Source organism: Cydia amplana, chromosome 2 (genome assembly GCF_948474715.1).
Source record: "Cydia amplana chromosome 2, ilCydAmpl1.1, whole genome shotgun sequence".
Lineage (NCBI taxonomy): Eukaryota > Metazoa > Arthropoda > Insecta > Lepidoptera > Tortricidae > Cydia > Cydia amplana.
Window position 1 is genome coordinate 528,130 of NC_086070.1, and position 23,002 is coordinate 551,131.

Consider the following 23,002-nt stretch of genomic DNA (forward strand, 5'->3'; position numbering starts at 1 on the left):
AAAACACACAAATTTGCCAATAAAATCTAACTTTCTGTCAAAAAGAAGCCATAAATTTTAATGGCAAATTTGAGGATGGATCCTATTCGCTAAATTACGTATCATTAAAAGCGCTTGTATCTTTGCTTAGATGTCTTTGAGAGAAGACCTTCACAATAAAGCAATAAAGTGCAATTTAAAAGTATAATTACCTAAGCATATTAGAAAAGAGTGACTTTAAATGCTTTCAATAATACTTAGAAGTAAATTCTTAAAACATAATTTAGGAATAGACAATTCCTAAAACACTTCGTCGAAGCGCAGAGGTAGTCCATAATGAATAAATAAAATATGATGACGATGACCAATTCGTGTTATTCGAACTGTCAAAATATTTATATACGGCCAGTATGTAGGTACTGTAATTTTGATACTGTAGGTCTGTATGGTTTTACATTTAAATTAGCTCTAAAGGGTAACAACCCCTTTATACAAGTAAATATAAAAATAACACCTGACAACAACAAAATAATTGTTATCCTGTCATGTAGTTAAGAAAAAAAGTTGTACAATAGATTTTGATGGTTACAGATGTAGTGCATAATCCTTTACCATCGTATTTTTACGGAAACGCACGAACGAGTTGTCATCATCATCATATTGTGCTGGCCGGTTTCGACCACGGCGACTGTTTAGTACAAAAAGTATTGAGGGTGACTGAGGTAGGCTGATTAAAGTAGCACGACAAATACAAACACAAGGATTGTGCACTACATCTGTACCCCCTTAAACTAAAATTTACAGTATGAAATTAATACAATTCGCTTTAACCCTTAAGCGTAAGTACATTGAAAAATAAAAAGAATATGACTATACTATACTTTTCAAAGCGCTTCGACTCACACTGCCCGAACCGAAACTTGTAAAGTATATTTTGTATTTTATTTCTTGTAACTCACGTAACGTTCCTAGGCTAAGGTTTCGAGTGTGCCTCGCGTAGTGACCCCGGGCGCTTCGCCGCCGGCTCAAACCTTCAGCACTAAAACCTACTTTTTTTATAAGTACTGTACCTACAGTCAAATATGTTGCATAACGAAGCGCGCAAGCCTGTCATACATAAAGCTTTATTTGCTCTACAGATAAGAATGTGTGAAGTGAAGTACTTTTGAGAGTTTCGATTTGCGAGATATTATTACACATATTAGGTACGTTTCCTGTAGTCCTCTTCCTACTAGTAGAAGCAACAGATTAGAAGACGGACAAATTACCCCCTGTTACTAATGTGTTGGTATTTAGTGCTGAAAGTTCAAGTCACATACTAATTACTATATACATAGAAAAGGTGTCTCAAAAATAGTAAAATAAAATAATTACAAAGGCAATTTGAATCAAACTAATCGTAAGTATGGTAATTTCAAAAACTTTTGGTAATGCTAACAATATTACTACTATTTTTAAGACACTCAGTTTGTTTGTGATAATGAATGTAGGGGATTGATATATTTATATTTGTAACGCGTAAATTTATCGAATCTAAAACCCAACTCGACTGAGACACCAATGGCCTAAAATACCAAATATCCGATGAATGCGTGTCATGCTGTATTTAGGCATAATTTTAATTCGTAATATTTTGTGTTTCAAGCCATTGGACTTGTATTTGTAAATAGCTGTTGGCTCCCCGGCTGTAGCAAGCTGTACTGACATCTTTATATTTCTAGTTGTATTGTAGTGATGACAAAATTGTCCTTTTATAGAGCTTTTCGTTTAGTGATCGCTATCCTGCTGATTTGCTTTGTAAAACCTTGTTTTTCTAAAAACTGCTTGTAAAATCTTTATGATTTGATGAAATATTGGAACTAAAAACACTTTAATTGTCCGCAATTAGAACCTAGTCGATAAAATGTTTTGCTCTACAAGATACAGCCGCCATCAGATATATCGGAGCGGCCAAGGTGCTCACAAATATCTGAACACGCCTCTATTGTCAAGGCTTTCGAGTGCGTGTTCAGATTTTTGTGAACACCTTGGCCGCTCCGATATATCTGATGGCGACTGTACAAGACATTAAATGATAAAACTCTTTATGTTTTACAAGTCTGTCGTATAGCAAAATTAGCTAATGTAAAAATCAGTATCAATAGAAGGCACTAAAATGTCTTCATAAATTTAAACCTAATCATACGAATATCTTGCTAGTTACGTCCAGCTAAATATTTCGTATCTTTAATCCAAAATGAGGTTTAGCATTATTGAGACCTAATTGTATGAGTCTAATTATTTTACTATTAGTACGTACACGTCGAGGAGATGGATTGCTCCGTATATGTTGTTCATATTTTTTTATGTTAAGTTACTTATTTATTTATTGTGATGACGTAACATAGTTTTTCATCTTAAATCAATTCTAACGGTAATCTAAGATTAATTTCTATTTACAAATGTATTCAATTATTTTCATTATATCATGTATTGTGTGGATTGAGTGCTAAGACTACATTTGAAGTAGGTGTGATTTGTACCGTCAAGGAGTGTTGGTCACTTGATGTATTTAATTTTCTACAGTTACTATATTTTTACCTAATACCTATCAATATAGGTATAGTGTACCAAATAGGCCACTGTAGAACCATGTCAAAGTAACGTTATTAATAAAATCGTAAGGAATCTCCGTCTACTTGTGAATTTGAAATGGTTCTACGGTGGGTAATTTATGTACTAACAGAAACACTGGCTCCATTGCTGGACCTTTTATTCATTTCATTTATTTGTTGTAGAATCATGTATGTACATAAAGTCAAAAGGTGTTGACCTTCTGCCTGCAATGCAATGACTGTAGTTGTCAATCAACACCTTAATGCCCTCTATTATAGTTCGTTTTTTTTAGCATTAGAAATAAGGTAAACAATCTTGATGTGTCTTTTAATTGAAAAACACATTTAAAAAAAAAGTTACGGTAAATATGTAACAATTATTAATCTAATACGATCTTTTCTACTCAAAATCTATTACTTACTTACTTAAGTAATAGTTGATTTTAAAAAAAGTGTTTTTCAATTAAAAGACATGTCAAAATCGCTTACATTCTTTCAAGTTCTTTCTAATGCTAAAAAAAACGAACTACAGTTCCAACCTAGGAACTATTAATCTATTTCTTTCGACGGCCCGCTCATTGTGACGAAGTCTTAATAACTGTCGACGAAGAAACGCTTTAAGCGATTTCGCTCGTATCTATGAAACACAAATGTATGACGGCCGACACACTGAGCGTGTTTCCTGGCTTCTGTCTTCATCGCTTTAAGATACTATAGCATCGGTGGTATATTGCAATGAATTAATTACATTGACGCTATCTAATGAGATTATTTATTGATATTTTGTGTTTTTGCGAAAAATCATTACTTCCCATACACTTTTGTACTGAGATTTTTGTATGAATTTGATAGAATTTAAAAGGAAGTATCCTTTATTTGGGCGGCGCTTGTCTCTTAATCTCATATCGTAGGAGCTAAGTTGTGTGTAGATATTATTGACGCATTTACATCGACGCGCCACTCAGCGCCCGACATTTAATTTAGTTAATGTATCTAATATGACGCGAACAATTATATAATAAAAAGTGAATAAATCCTAGTTTGTCTTTGTTCTAAAATCTCTGAATCTGCCTATCCTTAATCCTTTCGTCTGCAACGAATATATTTTTCAAAGTTTCCTCGACACACATCCTTATTGACATCTGTAGTCAATAAGAAACCCTAATTCCGTAGCTATAGTATTTTTTTTTAGCTGTTTTTACATTTTCGGGTACTTGAAACATTCAAAGACGGTTTTGCCTTGTAACTCCGGTTCTCTATATATGTAGCACTCACTTAAGACGATTGGAAGGCCCAATGCCCTTGAGCGTCAGGGCGGAGCTAAGCGCTCTGTACCCGCACCACCCGCTTACCCCGCTCGCTGCGATCGTACGTGAATTTTGTATCGCTGCACCGCCACGAGGTTCAAAGAATAAGATACAGCCCAGAGGCGTGCAGTTGGTGCTATACTCGTATACCTTTTGTTTGCAGCCGTGCGATTGCCAAGTCATTATATATATTACAAATTAAAGATATATATTTGATACAGTTTTAACACCCCCTGGCACTGATTAAAATAACCGACTTGGTTTCACATTACATCTCAAAACTTTTTTGTAGTACTTAGAAGCGTTGCGAGACTTGCACCTTTTTACATGTAATGTTTTTGATGGGATCTCATCTCTTTTTGTAGACAGCCCTTCTTTTCGGGTACTCATACTATGTATACACATATCATAAAGAAACACATCTTCATTCATACTCACATCGTACATCGTAGTGTACCTTTACTTTACTACCTACTATTTGTAGGAACTGCAACAGTAACTTTGTAATAGCAAATATTTATATGGGATTACAAACTTACTTATGCAGTTCTTAGATCTTTAAAACGTGACTGATATTGCAGTATTTTTAGGTTTTAAAATTAAATTTAAAAACTACTTATATTTAAAATTTGAAGCTTGTGGATATACTAGAAGTACCTTAGAATTATGATGATCGTAGGTGAGTGAGTGAGTGTGTCAGTGTCGAAAATAAGGAACTTTGACGTACAATAATTCTTAAACTACTAGTTCAAATTGAATGTTTTTTAAGAATATATCTTAAGCATGTTTAGCCCTATATATTACTGAAAATTCAGGGTTTTAGCTTCAGCCAGCACAAAATTACAGGACGTCGAAAATGGCCTGAATCGCTTCGAGAAAAGGATGGTACGGCCTCTTTTTTTGCTCGACTTGGCGGGGGCACTGCCGTGCCCCCAGATTTACTTAATAAACTAACATCATTTTAATGGGTAACAATCCTAAAAATGTAATGGTTTCTGAATCAAACTATATAGTATATACCTACAACATAAATTGCCAATGTTGATCAATTTTTTTTTAGAAATTGAACTTTATTAATAACGTTAAATTTTAATAGCAATATGTTCGAAAACATTTTTTATATATTTCAAATGAAGCTTTCTCAAACATAAATGGAAATATTGTCATTACGTTCGTAATAATAGGCTGCGAAACACCGTGTTGCGCGCGCTAAAGCGCGTCACAACCAAATCAACATTCTGCAGTTATTTAATCTTTGGCCACAATAACTTCAATTTTATTGCACCTCGGCTCAGAACAAGCATGCAGAATACAAGGAAGGCACGGAGCGACGAGCGACACAGCCTCCTCGTCTCAAAGCTAGCACACGACTGCCGGCCACGCCTTTTTCGAGCTACATACGCACTAAATGTTGAAAAATATTCGATTTCTTAAAAAAAATATATTTATTAACATTATTCTACGTTGCATTTGTAGTATCTGTTAAAACAATTATTCTAGTTTAAAAATTACTTTAATCGAATAAACCGTTTACTAGAAATAGGCAAAGTTAGACGCAAAACGGCCTGTCGTAATGTTCCTTTTATGGAAAAACTATAAGTCATAGGGAACAAGTCAAACGTTGGAAATGTTGTACATAAAACGTAAAATCATATATATTTTTTTCATATTTTTTTGTTGAACCGTTAAGAAGATTAGACTCTAGAATGTTAGAGTTTTCGGCCAAAAACGGCGTCTAGCGCCTTAAGAAATAAAACAATTACCTTATTTATCATATTATATTTATTAATATACGAATTTTATACATACTTATTTGTCAGACCATTTCATAGTTGTGATAGAACGTGTCAAATTAATGGGTAACATTATTAGTATTATCACTAAATCTTCGAATCGTATCATATCGCCACTTATCCAGCAATGTATCGTTTACATTCTATTATGTATTGACCTATAACTGTATTTTAATACATTTCATTTCTACACAGGCGGACCCAGCTACCTGCACAAATACTGCAATGACAACAGTAACAAAGTGCCACTACATTTATAGAGGCAGTCCTCAATTTGTCGCTTCCAATCAATTAGCTTATATAGTTTTCTCATCTCGTTTTAGCAAGTATATCGGCAAAATGATGACTCAAGTTCACCTAACATTCTTAACCCTTTGAACGCCATACGTCATTAACATTTTAGCGACGCTGAGGGCACGATTACACTAGTTCGTTTTTTTTAGCATTAGAAAAAAGGTAAACAATCTTGATGTGTCTTTTAATTGAAAAACATGTTTTAAAAATAAGTCACGGCAAATATGTAACAATTATGAATCTAATACGATCATTTATATTCTTCTGCTTTCATAAGTATATGTTACTGATTTTTAAAAAGCGTTTTTCAATTAAAAGACATGTCAAGATCGCTTACCTTCTTTCTAATGCTAAAAAAACGAACTATACACAACATGAGCACATGACTATAGGCCTTCTTGGCATCCAGAGCGTCAAACAGTTATCCTCAAGAACATTTTTTTTCGGTCTGTATCTATTTACAGCAAACGTATGATTATGATGAGTGAAGTTAGTTTAACACTACGCGATTGAAAGAAACATTTATTATCACGTAATTACTATGATCAAAACCATAATTCGCTCGCTAGCAATTTTACAACCGTCAATAAGTTTTTTCCAAGTTACATGGACAAATTATAATATAAAAACATAAAATCTGGGACTCCAGGTTAAATATGTTAATAAACATAATATTTCCTATTGAATAGTAACTATGCGAGTGAACATAAAGACTTATCGCTAAAGGTGGGTCTAGCGGCGTACTACCCTGGACGGGGCGTATTGCTTCATCTATTTACCACTACCACATAATAAGTGGTTTACATTGTGTTCATTTATTTTTAGTTTGAGTTACTCGCTACGCGTAGAATTCACTTTGGAATCCCTTGTTACGCTCGGGATTGTAAATTGTGTTATATCTGTTGTGATAAACGTGTGCACTGGTCTATGTTATATTTTAGTGTTTATAGGGTGTAGGGATTAAATTATTTTGTAGTAGCTATCATTCTATCAGGCACCAAAGTAGCCAAGACAGAAGAGAAGGTACACACTTAAAGGCTCTATTATATTAATAAAACCGTGTTAAGATATTTATGAATACTGAGGCCGCCCCGATACAACTCATCGCGACGCTAAAACTAGCACAACGCGTAATTTATTGCTAACTTGGAAATCGAAATGATGCTAGTACAAAAAAATTGCTTATTATGATTATGTACGTAGATGTCTCGAAAATGATTACTTCAAAAAATTATGTTTTAAAAAAAAAATCTATGTTTAGCATGAAATGACATCAATCATAAACGCGCTCCAAGCCTCAATAAGTTATCGTTTGTTTTCTGTCTATCTGTCTTTTCGACTCTTGCATTTGCAGGAAACGGATAAAACATACATTAACTAAATAACTAACCGAGGTTAAAGTCGAATGAGCGGTAAGTTGTCAAGTCGTGCCGGTGGTGGATGTAGTGATGTCCCGGCAGCTAGTCGCGGCTGGCGGGCGGCGGCGGCGGCGGCGGCGCGAGGAAGGGCGGCGGCGGCGCGCCCCACGGCGGCGGCGTGTACCCCCCTCCCCCGCCCCGCCACCCGCCCGCGCCCGGCGGCGGGCCCATGCCCGGCGGGGGGATGCCCATCATACCTGCGGGACGAATAATATAGTCTCTAGCCGGATATGTCATGTAAAGCAAAAAGACAATATGAATCACAATCTGCCAGACTTTACAACGCTATAAATAATGATGTATCTATCTATAACCTGACATCACATAAATGCAAAATTACAGTTACAGAAAAACTGAAATCCTTAACGTATGAAGAAATAGAATCCCTCATTTCTTTTGCAGTATAGTGTATTATACGTAATCAGGATCGTAGAATCACACACGCACACCCACTCACACCCACCCACCCACACACACACACACACACACATACACACACACACACACACACACACACACACACACACACTAAATAATAATAATAATGTATATTTTAGCTTAAGTTAGTGTAAGGTCGTTTTTAGATTAGACTATACTAAACTAAATTAAATTCAAATATATATCGAATTGTTAGAACGAAAATGTTGACTGGGAAGAGCGGGGTCTCCTGTCACAGGTATATTTTACTTACTAGGAGACTCCATTAACTGTATTGTTAAAACGAAACATTTACCTAAATAAATAATTTTTCATTTTTTTTTTCATTTTTTTTCAAAGCAAACTAAAGTATGGTATCCCTAGGAAACGAACAAAAAGCAGCAATGTACATCAAACGACGATGAAATGTAAACACGACAGTTCCACAGATAAGATATAAATGTCACGCGATTTTCGAACAGTTTAAACCAGGGGGGGGACACTAGAAATGTAGTTAACGTCAGTAAAGATGCAGGCGATTTCTATATTTTGCCCCCGACAACATACTATTGCGTAAAGTTGACTTCCGATTACACAAACTACGTCACCAGATGGCACTATAAAATTCATATAATTTTAGTGGCATTAATATTAAAATTAAAATAAGTACGAATTAATATTTTTAATTATTATAATTTTCAATTAATTTCACGAAAAAATAAGAATTTTGTTAAAATGTGATTTAATTATGCTGTTTGTTTATGCTGGCAACACTTGCATAACCGCCAAGACCATAGATTGGCTTAAAGGTCTCGTAACCAGGCCATAAAATCAAAAAAAAAAAACAAACAAGACCATAGAGGTACAATCATATATAGATGAAATGGGCGAGGAGCCAGTTGACCGAACAAGATGCACTTATGGAACTTTTAGTATGAGTAGCAGAGAAAGCGCTTTTGAAATAACCCGACCAAATTACGTAGGTTATGTTTGGTAGGTTGTCAGGAACGTCAAAACGTGTTTTTAATTTGGTCGCATTACGTATGTTCTGTCCCTCACGGACGCACGCGTATAGCTCATCTAAGTATATAATACTAGGTGTATGGCCAAGACATGCAATTTTTTAGCTGTCACTGTAAGAGCGTAAATTAAAAATATTTTAGTGATGGTTGAGCCATTTTCTTCGTTATGGTTTGGTTATGGTGCTGAAATTAGATTAAAGCCCGAATGAAAACACATGCCTGCCCTGCCCTGCCATGCCCTGTTGTGAAAACCTCCAGAAAGTGCGTTGAGTTCTGTGTTATTTTGTGCAATATGGACGCTATTTTAGAGTAAATTTATTTCGTGGTAGGTATCTAATAAGTACCTACTTTTGATAAGTTACGCCACTATCGATAAATCTGCTACAATGCCTAGACTATGTGCTTGTATTGTGCATAGTAAATTATTCAAATTTTCTTATTAACATGTATTTTCTTGTGTGTGAATGCTTTTTCACCACACTCGCTTTCTTTTCTATTGTTTACCTAAAATTGTACTTTCCTAGCGATAATGTGATGTAAAACATGTATGCAATAAACATATTGAATTTAATATTCTGTTTTTTTCTTTATTCCATTATTGATAACATTAACCTTTTCCACATAATGTTAGGTCTACTTGGGCGGTTTACAAGTACATTTTTTGTTTGATTTCTTGTAAACAATGAAAGGTTTTTGTTACAAGAAACCAAACAAAAAATGGACTTGTAAACTGCCCAAGTAGACCTAATATTATGTGGAACGAAAGTACACGTATGGATGCATATGTAGTTGTGCACGCACACAAACATACTTAGTTTCGGCGGAGAATCAGAGATGGTGCGTTCAAATGAGTTTCCATAAAATGCTTCAAGAGGGCTCTCTTTACCTATATACTTACTTTACTCTTTGGTTTAAACGTTGAACAGTTTAAGTGTTGCTAGCCCGCCATATTTCAAATTTGCCGCCTTTTTCTACTGACAAGATTTGCTCGACCGAGTATTTTATGTTAATGTTACAATACTTGCTTTGTATAATTAAAGACACGGTGCATAATATGTAGGATTGTAGACGATAGCGAAAACAAAACAAAAATACTAGCCGGTTCAGAAACGGACATAATACAAAATGACCAGATTTAAAGGGTAATCATAATATAATGTTTTCTAAAATGATATAATAAACTGTATGTGCAAAAATAAATAAAATGATAGTTACCAGGTGGCGGCGGCGGCGGCGCCATGTGTTGCATGGGGCCGGGACCGGGACCCATCTTGTCACCCTGCAGGAAACACTCATCAAGTATTCAAAAATACCTTATCATAAATAAAATAACATAATAGATGAGATGTTGTTTTAACAAGTTTGAAATAAAATGAAAGTATTTTGCATAGGCTATACATATCTATAATTCATATGAAAAGTAATCAGTAGATCTTTAGGGTTACCTTTAGAAAGAATAATCGAAATTATAATAATTCTGTAAAGCAAGAATATCACAATGAAAGAATAATGCGAGTAAGTATATGTACTTAAAATAGTAAGCTATGTTCAAAATGTAAACATTTATTTTGTGACTCGTCAGCCTCAAAAGGCGCTTTCTTGTTAAATAATAAACTAAGAAATAATTAATCAAATCGGACCACGGGGCTCGGAATAAACCTTCTCCTTCTTGGAATTGAAGTATGTATGTTTTAAAAGTCTGCAAGTCGAAAATATTCGTCATTTAGTTTTTGTGTGCATTTTTAAATGGGTATTATACCTGGTGGTGCTGCGGCGGCGGCGGCGGCGGGAAGGCGGGCGGCAGCCCCGGCGGCGGCGGCTGGTTGTTGGCCACGCCTAAGCACAACACAAGAAGATATAAAACATTTCCATTGACATATATAGTGATAGCATACCAGTAATAAAAAATAAATTAATTAGATACTTCATGGGTGACAATAATTCTGGCGCAGGTCAGGGCTCGGTGCATTATTGAATGTGTATTACTCGCAAAAGGTTTTTTCTTTTTTCTTCTCTTCACTTATTTTTGTAAACATAGATCATATACATATAGATCATCTGTTCTTATGCTTTGTGAACTTGTATGTGTAACTAAGTTGGGCAAAAACTTTTTATAATTTATTGTATTTCTATAAGTGAGAACCTATAATTGGCTCTGTGATTCTATTGTAATTTCTGGATATATGCAGCGCTGTTGGTTTTCCATGTACTAAAATAAAATAAAATAAAAAATAAAATTTCCGGGATAGTATAATATCACCATAATGAGGACGGCAACTGTCAAAGTGACGCCACCTAAAAGCTTTCATCACTACAGGGTTGTCTTATAATTTAGCAATGCATTCATACATTTATCTACATTGATCTAATAAGTATATACTATAAACTAGATAACTTGTATTTTCTGTTTCTGGCACATCTCAAATGTAGAAGCGAAACTTACCGAGCCACGGCGCGGCGTGTGGCGGCGGCGGCGGCGGCGGGTACGCGGTCGGCGGCGGCGGCAGCGACGCGGGGATATTTCCTGTCGGAACAACACTACATTATTACACAGGTATAAGAAAATATAGGGTGGTTTTTGACCGGTGTCGCCTCTAAAGTTCTCTTTTAACTCTTTCAAGCATATTGTTCATGGGCAGAGTAGTGGAGACACTTTGAGAAACCCTGTTTCCGGGAAAGATTTTTCACATATTTTATGCTTTTTATCGTATCATTTGCCACATCGTACCTTGTGGCGGTGGAGCCATGAGCGCGCGCGCGGGCGGCGCCTGGTGGAACAGGCCGCCGCCGAAACGTCGAGCGTTGTTGCCTCCCCCTCCCCCGCCGCCGGTGTTGTTGCTGCCCGGCGGCGGCGCCTCGCCCAACTCCGCCATTAGAGACATGTACTCTTCGTCGATCTTAGCCTGAAAACGGATAAACAATGTTAATTTTCTCAAAAATGGACGGCAAAGTCGACGTTGCCGGTTAAAAAATAGGTCGCAAAGTTTGTAGTTTATGGTCATTCAAAAAATTAAAAAGTTAAAAACATTGCAGTCTCGATTTCGGGACTGCAATGTCGCATACAAATTCCATTATTTAACGAGTTCCAAACTTTTTAAAACTTTAAATGGCCATATCAAATGAAGGCATAGGTCCCTTAAACAGCCAAACAGATGATCAGCACTTATTATTATAAAGCCTATAACAGACTATCGCACCGCACCGCGACCTTGCCGGCGCCCCCGCACGCGGAGCACACGACCGCCGACGTGACGTTGGGCTTGTCCGGGCACAGCCAGGTCTTGTGGTACTACACCCACCTTGTTAGGCATGGAGGTTGGCGTGTGCCCGGGCCGGCGGGCCCGGCAGTCCCTGGCGATGTGTCCGGCGCCCCCGCACGCGGAGCACACGACCGCCGACGTGACGTTGGGCTTGTCCGGGCACAGCCAGGTCTTGTGGTCTATGGCGGAGCAGTTGGCGCAGCGCGGCGCGTCGGACTCGCGCAGCGTGCCGTTCAGTTGCGCGAGCTCGCGCAGCTGCATGCGGCGCAGGTCGTTCTGCCCTTCCGGGACCTGAACACATTATGTTTATTAGAAAATGCACTCGTTAAAAGTGGAAATTTTATTTCAGAGTTCTAGACGCTACTATAATTATATTAAAAAATAATCCAAACATTAATCTTGCAAATAACACGACATCAGTCTTCAGCTACACGCCAATCAAGCCTCAATTTCAAATCTCAGATATTAAAACCATAGTTCATTTACCCCAATTTAATCAACCCTTTGTTTACCCATTTTAATATCTAGATATACAATCAAAACATATTCCTCTCTCAAGGAAACGGATGCGAGTCTTCTTATGGAAATGAATGCTTAGCCTTTATTCGCCCACTAAATTTCATTATCTCCAACACAGTCTATCTAAATCTAGTCTTTTTTTGTTTGTAAATAAGGTGCACATTAGCATAACTAACCTCAACGCCTTGTCGAATGACCTCCTTGATCTTGTCAAGAGCCTTCTTGACGCACTCTGCGCTGGCGGCCGTGATGTACGCGTGCAGGGGCTCGTCCTCGCCCGGCAGGGGCTGCCCGTCCTTGCGACCGACCTAGGGGGGACACAACAGTTCAACACACAAGATAAACATCTGAAAGCTCATCTTTCCATTTTAGTTAAAAACTAGCGACCCGCCCCAGCTTCGCACGGGTTACACAAAACCATAACATATTATACAGTGTGGAAAGATAAGTCGGGCCCTGGAGGGAAACTACCTTAAATCCTTAAGCTGGCTCATTTTACTTAAAGGAGACATTCCTTTATTTTTAAAAAGAAACAAAACTGCATTCAAAGTATTTTTCTTTTTTTCTTCAATTTGGCTTGTCTAAAAAAATCTTGAGTACTAAATATTAGATTTTATGGATATTTTGTACGACAGACGAGTTTAAGACCTAATGTTTCTTGGAGAAATGTTATCATTAACATTAACTGTATAGACTAGTAGAATAAAATTGCGAGGTTTTATTTTTTGGAATTTTTAGTCGGTTCGAGTCCCGGGCGAGGCAAGCGAGTTTAAAAAAATCTTTGAATGCAGTTTTGTTTCTTTTTAAAAATAAAGGAATGTCTCCTTTAAGTAAAATGAGCCAGCTTAAGGATTTAAGGTAGTTTCCCTCCAGGGCCCGACTTATCTTTCCACACTGTATACTTAAACATTCCTCAATAATCACTCTTTTGATAGGTGAAAGCCGAATGAAACGGATTTTCAGTAGTTTTTGCGTTTATCGCGAACGTATACAAACACACAAACAGACAGACGCGGCGGGGGACTTTGTTTTATAAAGTGTAGTGATAGTGATACAGCCAATCTGACGGACATATTTGACGCCCATCCCCGCTGTCATCCAAAACAGATTGATACTTGTGTTTAAACAATAACATTACGTGATCTATCCCCTTTAACACAGGCTTTGAACATGCTGCCAAGTTCGGAATTTTCAAACTGAACTATAGTACAGGTGTATACGGTCTACTTTACCTTGCCCTCCTTGACGGACCCCTTGCCCCTGATGATGATCTTGGCGCCCGTCTCCTTCTCCATGGCCTTGAGCGTGTTCCCTCGGGGCCCGATCAGGAGCCCCACGAAGTTGATGTCGGGGTGCTCCTCTTGGGGGATCATCACTTTGTCGTGCACGCGGATTATTGGTGGCCTGCGAAAAAAAAACAAAATTTAACATCAACGTTTTATTACTCTTACCAATATTTTTCAAGATGACATATTTTTCTCGTGTTTTAATAATCTATGTCGATACGACAAAGTACAGTCGGAGCGGTTTCGCACTACGTCCGATCCGAATCCGTGAAAATAATTATTATCCGAAGTAGCCGTAGAACTATTTCTATGGTAATTTACGCACTCCGTCATCCGATTTCGGAAAGAAATCTGACGGACCTAGTGCGTAAATTACCATAGAAATAGTTCTACGGCTACTTCGGATCATATTTTCACGGATTCGGATCGGATTCGGATCGGACGTAGTGCGAAACCGCTCTCAAGTGTAAAAATATGGGTGCATATAACTTACTCAAAAATATGTCCCTTAGTTCTTATTTTGCTGACATAAGACCTATGGGACATATTTTTGAATATGATGTGTGCACCCATATTTTTACACTTGACTGTACATTCCCCATGAATAACCCAATACTCACTTGTAGTCCGGAGGGGGCTTGAAGTCGGGGTTGATGGTCTGCATCCTGGTGACGAGCCGGTGCCTCTCCTCCTCCAGCTTGCGCCTGGTGCGGTACTCGCGGGTGTTCAGCCGCTTGTGGTGGGTGGAGTAGGGTCGGGGGGACTGGTAAATGTTGTACTCACTTGTAGTCCGGAGGGGGCTTGAAGTCGGGGTTGATGGTCTGCATCCTGGTGACGAGCCGGTGCCTCTCCTCCTCCAGCTTGCGCCTGGTGCGGTACTCGCGGGTGTTCAGCCGCTTGTGGTGGGTGGAGTAGGGTCGGGGGGACTGGTAAATGTTGTACTCACTTGTAGTCCGGAGGGGGCTTGAAGTCGGGGTTGATGGTCTGCATCCTGGTGACGAGCCGGTGCCTCTCCTCCTCCAGCTTGCGCCTGGTGCGGTACTCGCGGGTGTTCAGCCGCTTGTGGTGGGTGGAGTAGGGTCGGGGGGACTGGTAAATGTTGTACTCACTTGTAGTCCGGAGGGGGCTTGAAGTCGGGGTTGATGGTCTGCATCCTGGTGACGAGCCGGTGCCTCTCCTCCTCCAGCTTGCGCCTGGTGCGGTACTCGCGGGTGTTCAGCCGCTTGTGGTGGGTGGAGTAGGGTCGGGGGGACTGGTAAATGTTGTACTCACTTGTAGTCCGGAGGGGGCTTGAAGTCGGGGTTGATGGTCTGCATCCTGGTGACGAGCCGGTGCCTCTCCTCCTCCAGCTTGCGCCTGGTGCGGTACTCGCGGGTGTTCAGCCGCTTGTGGTGGGTGGAGTAGGGTCGGGGGGACTGGTAAATGTTGTACTCACTTGTAGTCCGGAGGGGGCTTGAAGTCGGGGTTGATGGTCTGCATCCTGGTGACGAGCCGGTGCCTCTCCTCCTCCAGCTTGCGCCTGGTGCGGTACTCGCGGGTGTTCAGCCGCTTGTGGTGGGTGGAGTAGGGTCGGGGGGACTGGTAAATGTTGTACTCACTTGTAGTCCGGAGGGGGCTTGAAGTCGGGGTTGATGGTCTGCATCCTGGTGACGAGCCGGTGCCTCTCCTCCTCCAGCTTGCGCCTGGTGCGGTACTCGCGGGTGTTCAGCCGCTTGTGGTGGGTGGAGTAGGGTCGGGGGGACTGGTAAATGTTGTACTCACTTGTAGTCCGGAGGGGGCTTGAAGTCGGGGTTGATGGTCTGCATTCTGGTGACGAGCCGGTGCCTCTCCTCCTCCAGCTTGCGCCTGGTGCGGTACTCGCGGGTGTTCAGCCGCTTGCCGTCGGTGGAGTAGATCGGCTCGGGGGACGGCGACCTGGGAAACAGGTGAATGTAGCGGCGTTCGTCGTCTCACGCAGAGCACAAGTGCACATAGATTACGAAGGCTGGTTTTTGAAACGAGACTACTATAATATTTGTAATGTGCATTATCACTGAATAGGCACAACAGAGTTGAGGTCGCTAGCAAGATAACTATAAGAATAACAAAAAAGTTTCTTCAGGGTATTTATAAACGGTCAAACAACTTTGCCAGTAGAAAAAGGCGCGAAATTCAAATTGTCTATGGGAAGATAACCCATCGCGCCTACATTTTTTAAAGTTGCCGCTTTTTTTCTACTGACGGAAAAGGCTTGACAGACTTTAGTTTAAATATCGTGAACTTAACTCACATTCATTCATTCGTTCATTCACCACTTTTTTGCAATTAGTACTCTATGTGGTTGCGTGTAATCAATCGCCTCAATCCGCCTGCCGATATCCGTAGGTACTTTATATGTGACTTGTTTTGAAAACATTGATTCCTGATATACTTATTTAATCTATGTGCACATGTGAACAATGCGTGAGTCTGGTCATTAAACTAAAAAAACTATAAATCTATATAAACAATCGATAAATGTCAGGTCAAGTGTGTAGTATTCATTGTAGGCAATGATAGCTTAAGTAAAAAGGGACCAACATTTAACGCACACTATATTAGGACCGGACTGTCTAAATAGCCGACTATAAGGTATTAGGGTTCAAAGTCAGACCAAACTCTATTCATAAGGGCAATTCGCGTAAAAATAGAACTAGTAATAATCACTGAAACGATTCAACGACAATACGCGTTTTTTTCAGCCAATTTGTTTTCCCAACCTTAAGCCGCGAGTGTGATCCCACCTTAAACCCCGCCCTACGCTATCCTAAACTCGCCCTAACGCCCTGAGAAAGAATAGATTAGCAACCTGCAATATAATCATTATTCATATTAGCCCTGAAAATAATTGGATTAGGGTTATGGATTAATTTCCTGTGGCTGAAAAGAACCGTTAGGATTAATCGAGGTTCTGGACCTGCAACATGACAAGCCATTAGGTTGCCTTTAGATTAACTATATAATGTTATCATTGTCATCGGTTCGGCCCGTGGAAGGTGCAGGGACACACATCCTTTAAAAATAAAATTTCATTAATACATTTCATGTCAGCGCCATCTGTCTTCCTGAGTTGATATTATTTTTTGTAGTTTGAGCCTTTTTAAAAGTCGGTTATAAAGATGAAAATCCTTGAGATTATTACAAGAACAAACACATGGGTCATTTTTGTTTTTGGTCTGAATAAAAATAAAAACGGGGATTCTACATTTTATAAACAGTATTTTCAGAAAGTGATCTGTTCTTTACAGCACGAGTAAAGCTTTTGTACACCTGATTTTGCATTCAATTGGGAATATAATTAATTAATATTATAAATTATCACGAGATAGCGGGCGTCGCTGTCTAAATGTCCTGTAAAACAGAGCGGCTAACTCATTAATTAAATGTAAGTGTTTTATTAAATTAAATTATTTATATATCATTATATCACATTACAAGAGAAGGCGGTCGGAGTCGGAATTGTTTACTAACATAATCCCGTTGTTTCTACGATTCATTTCATCTTTTTAATGACAATACGAATCATATAATGATAATTATACTGTAATATTAACTGAATGAACTATTTGAACTGTTATTTTCCTTATTTTGAAAGACTATTATTAGTAAAATCTAGAGGTGTATACCACAGACTATATATTGAACTAGACGCAGCAACGATCATTACCGAGTCGAGCTATAAGATGCTTTTACCAATACAAAACTCCTGATTGTGCCATAACTCATTCTACTAAACTTCTACGCTACATACGTCCCGCGTGATTTTCATAGTGTTGAAGTTGCTTGCTTCATCTAGCTCAATCTACAGTTTGTGTCTAAAACCGCAACTCAAATCCGCCTTCCCAACCACACAGTAATAGATACGTTAAACCTCTCGCGCCGGGCTCGGCCGGCAGTGGTCGCCGCAGCCCGGAGTCGGTTACCTGTCGTCGATGTTGGCCGGGATGCCGAGGTCGCCGGAGCGCAGCTTGCGCGACACCTCCTCGATCTGCAGCTGCACTGCAAGGGAAGGGATTAGCCCGCAGCGAGCAACCGACGCATTAGAACACGAACAAACACCCCCCGCACCCACCCCGCACTTACCCGACTTATAACTATAGGGAATTAAGACACGTTGGAAGCTAATATTGCTGAAATGAAAGTAAATTTTGATGCAAAACGATTAGGATTAGTGTACAATTGTAAATAAAATTAATGCCGCGGTTTAAATGTGACCGTGTCGCAAAAAACAATGAACATACACTAGTAGTTCGCCCCGAACTGAGAACTCGCGGTTAACCAAAAATTATATAGCGATTGACTTTGTTGCACCTACTTAGGTACTCGTATAGTGCGACATAAAATAATAGAAAATAAATGAGGGCGCCACTTTCTACGTACCTGTCACATTTTTGACGTAAAATGCTTACACATGACAACAATTTAGTATGGACATTTTTGAGTTCCATTTTATTTAATTTCTACTATTTTATGTCGCTCTACAGGCGGCAATGGATCAAAGATCGCGTGGATTTATTGCAAGGTCTGTGGAGCCTTTAACTGATTGATTTAAGCAAAGATTAATATGTATATATAGTTGGCCAAGCAGATCTTGTCAGTAGAAAAAATGTAGGCGCGAAGGGATATGGTCTCATAGAAAATTTGAGTTTCGCGCCTTTTTCTACTGACAAGATTTGCTTTTTTGCATCAATTTTGAAGCGCCATTTACAAGTTTAGCGTTAAGTAATATAGATGGCGCTATTTTTTCGAATAAAGGGCTTCGTATACGGCTGTCCCTCCCCTGGATTTAAGTCACCACCATAGAGATTAAAATAAACTGTATCTGTGCTAAGCCGAAATATTTCTTGTCAAATGTCACATACATATATTATGTTTATTCTATTTTATTTTTATCTTGCTAATTATTTCAAAATGGTAAATTTAAAAACGATATTATAAAAGTGTAAGTCGAGCACTTTCATTTGATACTAAACTCGACCATGTTTCTTGCAAAAAATTGACCAGAATAGCAAGACCCCTCACAAACAGCTTTTTGGCCTTCTAAGCTCTTCTAGCTCAATAACCTCTTGATCGGGCCTGCTCATAATTTAATGACTAAAATATAATGCCCTCGACTACACGTTTACCCAATTTAATTTAAATTAGAACAAATTTACTTAAGTTATTGAGTATCAAACTATCTTCTGACAGTTCAGCTTAAAAACATCGAAATGCCGAGACGTGCCGCTAGCCAGCCGCGTGTTCAAAGTCGAATGTAAGAACTTCGCTTCGCTTCGCTCGCTCGTTCGATTAAAAACTGATAGTCGATAAATCATAATCAAAAAGTAATATTAACAATGTAGCATATAGGGAGACATATGGTTATTTAAAATTAGATATAACCAATTATAAAATTGTCTGAGTCTCAAAGCGCACATTGTTTATTGACTAACTTTTTATCAATAGTATGATCAATAAAATCAAAAGACATTTTTCAATTGGAAATTGAGTTTTATTTCAAATTTTATAGAATTTAAGCCATGGTATTTCAAAACTCAGACAATGTATCAAATATGTAAAACACATTTCAAGTAAATTTAGCATGTGATTCAGTTTTTGTCTGCAATTTTCATATATTTTCTGACATATGTAAGAGCCGCCACAAAAATATAAATTCTTGGCTGACTAGTCCAGCAACCAAAACTGGATCATCTGCATTTATTAAAAGATTTCTCAGCCCATATTCTATTTTTCACTATTTTAGCTTCAAGTGTGATCATTGTTTTTGATTAAACCACCACGCAATGCGCACATAGAGCTATATTCTTCTCAATTTATCATAGGTATATATCTGATAATAAGTTGACTTTGCTGGTTTAAAATTTGGAAGTGCATAATTCTTCACGGCCCGTAAATTCTTAGAAAGTTAAATTAAATAAATGTATAATTAACTACAATAATGAAAAAAATAGATTACAGGCCGGTTGCAAAACACAACAGTACAGACAACAACAGTATCGTAACTTGTTAACTAGTAGTATGTATATGAGACACTCACGTAGATACTGCTCCTCCTGCTGCGGCGTGAGCGTGGAGGGCAGCGCGGTGGGCAGGCCGGGGATGAAGGTCTTGTCGTGCGCGCCGCCCGTCCAGCGCGTGCGCCGCCGCCGCAGGCGCCGCTCCGCCGCCGTCTCGCCCGGCGGCCCTGCCACACACACACACGCCACCAATATAATCTGACACACTCATTTATCAATAGAAAGAGGCGCCAAATTTATGTGGACGGTCGACACTTCGCGTCTACTAATAGCCGGGACCACGCAATTTCCTCGCGGAAACGGCTAGTGTTTGACGCGCCTCGCGTGCGCTGCCTCGGCCGAGGCACGTCTACACTGGCCGTTTCGTGCGCCGTACGCTCGCCCTGTGTGGACCCGGCTATTAGTGTGTATTTATTAAGCCTAAAAACTTTTAACCTATGAACGTCTAAATTTGCCAGCCCAAAAATTACCTTCACCTTTCAAATATTTTGATATTATTTGCTTACCCCATATCGCATCTGTGGGAAGCGAGGAGTTAAATCAACAACATATAATTTCCTAGGTTAAAATAATGAACCCAATGTTTCATTGATAATTAATTGACATCCCAATGAAATGCAATAATTACCCTGGCCGTCGTCGGTGTCGTCATCGGGGTGGTAGTCCTGCGGGGGCGGGGGCTTGTCCCTGTATCTGCCCTCGGAGCGCGCCTGCAGCTGCTCGAGCTTCTGCTGCACGGAGGTCGGCAGCGGGATGGCGGTGGCGGCAGACAGGGCCGCCGCCGCCGCCGCTGCCGGCTGGACGGGGGCCGCCATGCGGCGCTGCGCCACGAATGTCTGCGAACATGTTAGTATTTTTGAAAACTCCTTTTAAAGTTCTGTTTTCTTAGCGTTTATCCCAGTTCTATCCTTTGCTAATGAGAACATTATTGGATCACCAGAATGTAAAACATTTGCATAATTAAGTACAAGACTGAAAAAAGACATAAGTTTGGAGCACTTGACTTGAGACTCATGGCATTAGGAAAATGCTGTAACTCCATTTCAAAATAGGAAAAGTGCAAAAAATATCATTAACAATTTAAACCATTTTATCAGCCTAGTTAAATGCTGTAATACTGTTAAAAGGTGTGAAAATAGTAGATGATATTAGTATATTATAAGTCACAAAGTTTAAAGAAATAACAAGTACAGCTTACCATGTAGTTGACATACTTCTAAAAAAATTAAGTTATTGTTTTAAATTGGATATAACAAAATCAAATAGACAATTCACAATGAAATTTGAATATGTTTTGTTACCTGGCATTCATTTTGATTATGCTGAAAATATTAAATGCAATATTTGACAACACTATTAGACTGGTTTTCACACTACAACTGCAGGAGTGACTAGCTTTTATACAAAAAATTTAAAGTTTGAAATCTCTCATCAGTATCAATCAGCTGCAGTATACTAAAAAATATTCTGCAATAACATTATGGGTTAATGAACTTTTTCTTGTCAACGTTGCTATGGTTACGGTCTCCTGAGTCACTCTTAAAACTCTAGGTTTTTCGTATTTAAATGAACCAAACTTGCATTTTATGGTAGTTAAAAGACCTTTCCATAATGGGATATCTACTGAGCATGTTAGTAGAACATGGCACAGCAGTTCTTCTAACAATCTATGCTACAATTGTCTCCTCGCTGATGGGACAGAATAACAACAAGAAATAGTTGATTGACCCTTATACACAATGCACAGCCGTCATTAACAATCCATACCTGGGCAACAGCTGCTGCAGCAAGGATGGCAGCGTGCGCTGCAGGGTTAGCTACACCGTTGCCGGCCACTGCCCGTGCTGTCGCCTTTGTTGTGGTGCCCACCATCTGGTCCAGGAGGGCTATGGTTCCATCCCTGTATGTATAAAAACATGGTAAGCCAAATTCTGAGGCTCGGAAAGGGGGCAGGGACTAATATTCTTATACTCATAGATAACATGTAATACAGACAGTACTCTTCACACCAAATAATTCATTAAAATTGTCTTGTTGAATGGCCGAGAAAATTTTAAGATATAAAAGTATGAGACGGTTGTCACATAGTATAATTACTAACCTATCTTTGGACTTCCGTCCACGGCTATGACTCCGGCTCCGACTTCGGCGTTTGTCCTTGTGCCTGTCACGGCTACGCCCTCGGTCCTCCTTGTCTCTAAAACATATTCATATTTGCAAATTATTACAGGACAAGATTGTTCATAGGAGAAAATACCATGCTTGAAATATTGGGAAGTTCCCAATATCAGCTTTCTCCTCACCTCTTAGAGCGGTGGCGGTCCCTGTCCCGGTCCCGCCCGCGGTCTCTATCGCGGTCACGGTCTCGATCTTTATCCCGGTCACGCTCTCGGTCCCGATCCCGGTCCCGACCCTTGTCCCGGTCGCGCTCCTTGTGCCGCTCACGATCACGAGATCGAGAACGGCTCCTATCGCGATGCCGAGAACTCATTACTTTTACTTAAGCACTATACAAAATTAACCTAATTTACAATCACGAACCCACTTCAACGGTCCTCATTTACTTGGAAACACCCACTGAAGTTCTTCAGAGCACTACAACAACTGGCAAGGCAGTAATTGCATAAATATGCCCTGGAAGACAAATTAATCAACAATGAACGTGAAATTTATAGTAAGAGATAACGCGGAGCTGTCAAATCAAATAACTTTTTTTTTTTCGATATCTTAGGCTACGAACTTTAAGTTATTCGGCCATATTATATTAATTTAAAAAGTTTAAATCTCGAAATTTGATTGTATTTAAAGTAGAATATATTAAAATACTTTAAATATAAAACAGAATGTTGCAAAAAGTTATCTTAAACATTGAAACCATGTCACCAATAATAACCAGTTACCAAGCTGAAGATTCTAATTTAGAGTCATTGTCTACGCTTGTGATTCTATTGAAGTGCCTAGGTAATATTTCGCTTCCTTCTCTTCCAAGGGACCCAATATCAGCACTTACAGTAAAAACCAACCATGTCCTCTTGATGCACAAGCGCTTTCGATTTGTTTCAAATCTTGACCTATGCA

The 23,002-nt window shown here is 39.2% G+C and overlaps 1 protein-coding gene across 1 annotated transcript; it reads right to left on the reverse strand.

The window, feature by feature from the left end:
- Window positions 1-6,805: 6,805 nt before the first annotated feature.
- Window positions 6,806-22,581, reverse strand: LOC134655699 (splicing factor 1). Its single transcript, XM_063511159.1, has 16 exons — window positions 22,228-22,581; window positions 22,026-22,121; window positions 21,692-21,824; window positions 20,553-20,760; window positions 19,945-20,091; window positions 17,831-17,906; window positions 15,651-15,803; window positions 13,836-14,007; window positions 12,780-12,911; window positions 12,124-12,375; window positions 11,553-11,727; window positions 11,268-11,348; window positions 10,584-10,660; window positions 10,040-10,103; window positions 7,510-7,582; window positions 6,806-6,866 (listed from the first exon to the last, which is right to left on the reverse strand). Exons 1-16 carry the CDS (start codon window positions 22,413-22,415, stop codon window positions 6,806-6,808), a joined length of 2,088 nt encoding a protein of 695 aa, XP_063367229.1. The 5' UTR covers window positions 22,416-22,581.
- Window positions 22,582-23,002: the final 421 nt, after the last annotated feature.

Bases quoted from the DNA above. Each gene is read 5' to 3' on its own strand.
- LOC134655699 (XM_063511159.1), bottom strand. From the start codon at position 22,415: ATGAGTTCTCGGCATCGCGATAGGAGCCGTTCTCGATCTCGTGATCGT. The intron at 11,728-12,123 runs GTGGGTGTAGTA...ATCCGTTTTCAG, and splicing joins CAACCTCCATGCCTAACAAG to GCTAAGATCGACGAAGAGTA. The intron at 11,349-11,552 runs GTACGATGTGGC...TTGTTCCGACAG, and splicing joins CATGGCTCCACCGCCACAAG to GAAATATCCCCGCGTCGCTG.